The sequence below is a fragment of the Papilio polytes genome, unplaced genomic scaffold (genome assembly GCF_000836215.1).
Source record: "Papilio polytes unplaced genomic scaffold, Ppol_1.0 DF822067.1, whole genome shotgun sequence".
NCBI lineage: Eukaryota > Metazoa > Arthropoda > Insecta > Lepidoptera > Papilionidae > Papilio > Papilio polytes.
Window position 1 is genome coordinate 4,931,552 of NW_013527137.1, and position 7,445 is coordinate 4,938,996.

The following is a 7,445-nucleotide window of genomic DNA, read 5'->3' on the forward strand; positions in this document are numbered from 1 at the left end:
ATTAGAAAAAAGGAAGAATTTAAATTATTTGAAATTAGAACACATTGTCGATGTCATCGTATTTTCTGTCTTTTTTCTGTACATATTTTAGCAATACACATGTCTCCGCTAGAAATAATTTTATTCCTAAATCTTATACGATATACACATTACTTATTTTTTATAACAAAAACAACCCTTAAGTACAGAAAGTCTAATAAATATTACATATTAATGAGTTAATTCATTCAATTAGGAAGTATTTAAATGATCATTCATCATGTTAAAAAGTGAACGAATGAATTATATTAAAAAAAATTGTACCAAGCGTATAAGAGGCATGGTTCGCCACGTGCGGCCTATTACGCTTCTCGTCAAGTATGAAATACGAGGATGTGTCTATAAATAGCGAGCATCCCCTTAATGACCCGTTGTTTAAGTGACTGACTCTTGAGGATTACACGAGGGTATGTTGAACAGTTGCCCGTTGTAAATATTTTTATCTCGCCTGCTTTTATTATCCAACATATGGGCAACGAGTGTGGCCCGTACATGATGTTTCAGGTAATAAAATACTTTTTATTATTGTCGGTTAAGCTTTTATTTACATCGAACCGATTAATTAGTTATAAAACAACATGTGTACAGATTAACAGATTTGTTGCTGATATGGTTTTTGATTTGTAAGCTCGTTCGTTCGGTTAATTAATTGATTTAGTACGAGTTATTATTTGTACAAAATCCGCATATTTGTTATACAATTGTATATTGTAATAATTGACGAATTACTGTAAATTGATAATCAAAACCATACTTTTTTTTCTTATTAAAAAATGTAACAAATGAATGTAAATTTTACAAGATCTACTTATGCATGTGTTAAAAATAATGTTGCTTAATTTATCTGTCGCAGTATTACACATAACCAGCTGCTGCCCGCGATTTCGCCCATGTAAATTAAAAAAAAATAGCCTATGTTACTCGTAGATAAATTATCTGTCTAAGGGTGAAAGAGTTTTTTAAATCGGCCCAGTAGTTTTTACGCGAATCAAAAACATACAAAAAACCAACAATCCAAATCTTTCCTCTTTACAATATTAGTATATATTATGAAACAAAATTGTAATACAAGTGTCATGTGATCTTTTAGTTTATTGGCAGTTAGGTCCGTAATAAAGTCCGTAAATAAGGGTTACAACATTCAAGTTGTGTATATTTTACTTTGCAATCTAACTACCAAGTTATATGCAGAGTCAGCGAGCTATTTACCGTTAGTTGACCTTTAGGAAGTTGTAATTACAGAAACGTAGCCTTAATGTAACTTGAAACCTCACATTTTTTAGGGTGTCTAATTACTTTTTATCCGATTCCAAGTTGGACTGCGATGTCGACTCGAAAGGTTTTTCTTTACAAAAAAGAGATTACGAGTAACCGTTTTTGGAATAAAATCTTAATGCGGCAACGAAAAAAATTTGATGTTGGAATTTTATTTTATATTTTAAGTAGGTTTAGCATTTAAAGTGGAATTTTTGTATTTAGCTAATTTTGGAATGGTATTTGAATTACAAATAGGAAGACAAATTAAGGGCAATTAATGAAATTGGCGACTCAACGTAGTTTATGTCAAAAAATCATACTACATTTGTTTTATTACCTTGTTATTACTTTGGTTAAAAATAATTTAATTAAAAAAAATATCATTCGTGCAAGGAGATTTATTAAATTCAGTTTCAAGAACAATTAAATATAGTTAAAGCAGGTGTAAGATATTCGGTATCTAAAATTATTTATATTTCGAGGGTCGTAGAAAGCTTTTAGCTTTAAGTGAGTTCAAGAAGCTCATTATATATTTTGATACAGAGCTTTTGCGTCGATAACTTTGAATTACCATCGAGACGAAATGATAATACTTAACACAAAGTTATATAAAGTCATGTATATTTTATATTTGTACTTCGCAGCCCAGTCTAGTAACACATACATAAATGTAAATAAAAAAATTATACCTAGGTACATATAACCGCAGTAAATGCATTGATTTTTTTTACCTATCTGCCCCATTGTGTAATTAAACACGAACTCTTCTATCAATGGCAGATAAAGAATGCAGTTTTTTGCTTCACAGAATTACTCCTGGGAACATTAAGAACACATCAAAAAGCAGCATGTGATGAGGACATAGTAACCCTCATCTGTCCGCGCGGGACTACGATCAGCATACAAGTAGCTCAATATGGTTCCTCCGCGTCCCAGACGTCCTGCTCACCAGAGCTGGCAGAGTATCAGCCAGTCGCTGTCGAAGTATTGGGGGGTGATGCCCCTTGTACGTGGCCAAGCGCGTTACAGGTAACATAGTTCCAATTACGAGTATAATGACTAGTTGTACTAGATGGCAGCACTTTATAGCAAACTGTTAAGAAGAAAATCAGTATCGTACCATAGTAGGCGCAACACTAAATCATTGAAATATACGTCACATCCTTATCTGACAGCTGTCAAATGTCATTAGACGTATTGAAAATCGCGCGCGATCCTGGCGGAATATATAACTGAGTGTTTAAATTACTATCGCTAGTTACAAATATATTATTTGTTTAAAATTTACCCTAACCTATTTAAAATGATAACAATCCACAATATTAAATTAATAAATAATTAGTCTTTGTTGTACGATTACTTACTAAGTATTAGCGATGTTTTTTCTTAATATTGTTGTGGAGGTGTAACCTAGATTTAATATTACTTAGTAAATACTTTAATATGACAATCCATCTGTCGTGAAGAGAAATATGATTCTCATTAGTCATTCCTTGTGACGGATACTGTGTTAGCAGCGAGTAATTATTTACCTTGGTGAATCTGATTAATGAATTTATAAAATTAAACACGTATTTGCAATTAAGGTAAAGATGTAAGAACAAAATGGGATATATATTTCCAGAATTAAACAATTCAAAAACTAAAGCAAAGGATTTTTTTATAAACATTCATATTTTTGTGTACAATAAAGTGAATTTAGCACAAATGTACAATATACTATAATAATTCTAATTTAATATAATAACATCAAATTCACAAGGTAATGACTACTTTTTCTATAGTTCTGTACTAATATTATAAAGTAGAAAGATTTGTATTTTTGTATTTATTGAAATAACTTACAAACTAATGTGCCGATTTAAAAAATCTTTCGTCATTAAAAAGATACTTTATCAGTGAGTAATTAAGACTATGTGTTTTACTATTTCTTAATCCCACTCGGACGAAGTCGCGAACAGCTAGTCTCTGTATAAAATTTAAATCTAAGCGTTATTGTTTTAACTTTCAAAGTATGATTTTAACTGTACTCCTTTGTCTAAACAGAATAGGCATACTAACTAAAGTATGTTAGTATTCACTTTTGCAGACAGTAGTGGAGGCCTGTCAAAAGAAACGACAGTGCAAATTCCACACGAGTCCGAAAACGTTTGGTGTAGACCCGTGTCCGGGCTCTAGAAGGTTCGTCGAAGTCGCTTATAAGTGCCGTCCATGTAAGTATCTGCCTATAAATTATTCCCAACACTGAAAAAGATAGCATATTGACTTAATTACTTAATTAAATTTTGTACGGAATTTAATTCTAATAAAATTGTAGCTATATTAATTGGGTTGTTATGCGAAGAGACGGTGGGGACATAAACCTGAAAGTGTTAAGAATGAATATGGATGGCTACAAAGGAAGAGGAAGACTGAAGAAAGTATGGATGGATTGTGTAAAAGAGGATACGCTTATGAAAGGAGTGCATTCAGATATGACGGCTGATAGAGATGTATGGAAGAGCAGCACATACTGTGCCGACCCTCCATAAGGGATAAGGGCCAGTTGATGATGATTATGATGTCACTGCTACCAGTTTTAATATAATTGTGATTTAGTGTACAAACCATTTGTGGCTCGTACATAAAGTTCTTTTATCTCATTACGTCTTTTTAGCTACAAAATGTTACACCCTTTACAGAGAAAAGGCTTAACTAATGTAATATTCGATCAACAGATGAATTTCGAAGTAAAGTGGGCTGTGAGAACGACGTGCTGCATTTAAGCTGTAACCCGCACTCACGGGTTGCGATATACTCCGCACAATACGGCAGGACGGAGTACGATTCGATACAATGCCCACAGCCGAGAGGAATGAAGGAAGAAAGTAAGTATAGAGTACAGACTATAATATGACGAAGAAATAAGAATTGTAACACAAATTAAATTCGGCTAATGGTGAAGAATTAAAAAAAAAATATGACATTTTTAAACAAAAATGTACTAATGCCCGGTTTACACTTGGCCAGTACAGTTGGACAGTAGCGACGGCCAGTTATTTATTATAGGAACTCACTAGTGCCAGTTGACGTTCACACTGTGGCAGTTGATTGACAGTCCAGTTATTACTGTACTGAGACTAAGATTAACTGTACTGGCCAAGTGTGAACCGCGCAGTATAGTAGTGTTAACCACAGATAATACAATGCGTCATTTGGGCTATTTTTAAATAAATTACGTATTTTTAATCATTTTGCTTATAAACATTTTTCGCAGAAATGAAATTAGCGGATTTTATTTTTATTTCCATGTAACCTTGGCGAAGTTCTGAACCACTTACGGTTAAATCATTAAAACTTTTACCCGTTGGAGGCTGTAGTTACGATGTTTGTAAAACAAATATTTGTAAATTGGATTGAATTCAAGTTTCTTTAGACTTATCTTGAAATGTATTGCTTTCCTTTTATTAAATGTGATACACGAATTCTTACATTCTATTTTTTAAAAGTAAATCCTGATGTGATTGAAAATAGCGTTGTAAGGAAAAAGGGTGACTTAAAAGGGGACATTGTAACTAAAATTGAGAAAAATGCGCTTCGGTGGTTCGAGAATATTGAAAGGGTGAATTAAGAATAAGTGACAAAGCAAATTTATGGTACGAAAGTGAATGACAGCGTCCTACGTAGCTTCTATGTACAATATTAGATCCATAAATGCATTTGAATATTGCTTCTTCTTCAGTAACTTTCTTAAACACTGAACAATAATTATGTGTTATGAGTTAATTAAAAATTGTTTTTTACTCAATATTGCTTAAATGTATGTCGCAATTTAATTTCTATTTTTATTTGACCCTAGCTTGCTTAGAACCTTACGCCACGGAAACTTCAATGCGTGAATGCCACGGAAAGAGGCGATGCGTTTTAGCGGCGGACAGCAAAATGTTCGGGAAACCTTGTCGAGCGGGCAGCAGGACTTATCTTAAAGTTGTTTACACTTGTGGTAAGTAAAACACACAATACTGCACTTAATTCCTCAGCTGGTACAAAATGTATTTGATATTTCTTAGCTATTTATGAAGTTAACAATTTCAATCCAATAAATCGTTTTTTTTTTATTAGAATCAATTTATTGTTTATTTTGTTGATTACAATCATAAAATTCAATCCATTTATATTATTGTGTAAATTTTCTCGCAAAACTAATAGAAAAAGATACCCTGAAGGATTATATGATTCGAATAGTTTATTGTCCATTCAAGGACATGTAACATGAAGTTATTCCCGTCTGACTGGCGACCGCAATAAAGTGAGCATAAAACAGAACGATTAAGAGACCATCGAAAAATCCTATCTCAAGTGTACTATAAACATGAAACTTATTATACCGTGATGCTTAAATTTTATGCAATTTACGAGAACTGCATTAACAAGTTTAATGCAGAATTTAATATTGTATAAATCTCTTGAATGTGTTAGAAAATTAGTTTGACAAACTAATTTTAATACTAAACTAATGCGTATAAATTTCTCAAATAACTTTATTATTTTAGTTCCACGCACAGTGCTTAAAGAAAGATATGAAAGTGCACCAGAGGAAGACGAAGTGGCTTACGATGTATCGGACACTGAAAATGAAGACATAGGTAAGTTAGATTTTAGTGAAACGTAAGATGTAATCCAAAAGCTACTCGTATGTTATATTTTCAGTTAAACTGCTCAAGGTATATGATCCGTTTATCATAAGACTGATAAATCCGTTGTAAGAAAAAAAACTATGACCTAACCTAATGTTACTGGTGAGTACGTCGCGATGGAGTGGAAAGTTTTATGCTCTACTTTACAACACACGCTCGCACTTCCTTCAAACATCAATAACGTGGAATTTATTTAATTAAAACCTCACACGGGTTCAATCCATACTATTGAAGCAAGGCTTTCCAGACATAATAGGGGAAGTAAAGTGCGGAATTATTAGTTACACGCGTTCATAAATCTGTGTCAACTGAAACAGAGTGCTGAGCAAAGTTGACTGCGCATGACCCAATTTGCTCTGCACTTCTATGATGTGTAGTGTGCGCACTTCGCCGTGCAATACTTTTTACAATGATACCACTCTAATTAGTTTCATTTCCAAACCGATTGCTTAACAAACAGACATATTGTTTTATGTCAGTTTTAATTGAAAAGGCAATAATTTTATGAAAATGAGTTCTTCTTTGTCAATATTTTTATTTATACCAAAAACTTCGGTCTTTGAGAACTGCTTTGTCAACAATTTAGATAATCATTTCTGAGATTATCATTCTTTGTTGCTGATCTTTTTATAACGCTGAAGTTGTTAAGTTTTTCAAAATCAGAATACTAATATACTTACATACATGGTCTGCTTATCTTATTTAAGTCATTTTCTTCATCTTTAGATGAGTCCGGCGATCGTTGGTGGGGTGAACCAGCGGTACCACCGGCTCCAGCAGTGGCAGCTATTCCTTCACAGAAACCATCTTTAGCACCCAACAATGTCACAAGTAATAATCACCAAGAGTCATCACCATCATCACCGCGACATCACCTTTCAGATAATGGTAAGAAATATTTCAGTGATTACACTACTTAATTGAATGGGTGGATATTTGCTAATTAATATCACCAAGACGGCTCAAAAGATTTTAGTGAAATTTGTGGTATATTTTGAACTAAACGTTGAAGAAAATAGTTAAGTTTTATTTAATTCTGCAGCATCAAGTTTGACTTAAATTAGTAGTTAAATAGATATAAATATTCGTTGCGTCAATTACAAAATTAGCAGTTGCCTAGGTGAGCGACTAATGCAATTTATCGGGATGTAATGAATCTCATAATGCCTGACAAATTATGACGTAGGCCACGTGTAAATAGAACATTATTTGTCATTTTCGCGTTGCATCTATTTGCAATGTAGCATGATACATTTGCCATCAGTTAGAACAAAGGATTAATTACGTATTTTCCGATTCGAAATGAAAGTTTATACAAAACTTTTTAATTTCAATATTTATGTGCAGATCAGTTCGATGTCATCTACGTGTACATTATCGCTGGTATTGCTGTGGTTCTACTAGTTGGTATAGTTGCGGCTACTATTAGATGCCTAACAAATCGGAGTAATCAAGAACAGCCGAAGGGTCCTG

At 33.1% G+C, this 7,445-nt stretch overlaps 1 protein-coding gene across 1 annotated transcript in view; it reads left to right on the plus strand.

The window, feature by feature from the left end:
- The window catches only part of LOC106106872, a 14,666-nt gene that overhangs the window by 6,742 nt on the left and 479 nt on the right, over nt 1-7,445 (plus strand). Inside the window, exons 3-9 of the mRNA XM_013287532.1 lie at nt 2,105-2,325; nt 3,371-3,509; nt 4,014-4,163; nt 5,135-5,278; nt 5,829-5,921; nt 6,699-6,860; nt 7,320-7,439. Of these exons, the coding sequence (XP_013142986.1) occupies nt 2,105-2,325; nt 3,371-3,509; nt 4,014-4,163; nt 5,135-5,278; nt 5,829-5,921; nt 6,699-6,860; nt 7,320-7,439 (1,029 nt within the window). The remainder of the gene's footprint in view (nt 1-2,104; nt 2,326-3,370; nt 3,510-4,013; nt 4,164-5,134; nt 5,279-5,828; nt 5,922-6,698; nt 6,861-7,319; nt 7,440-7,445) is intronic.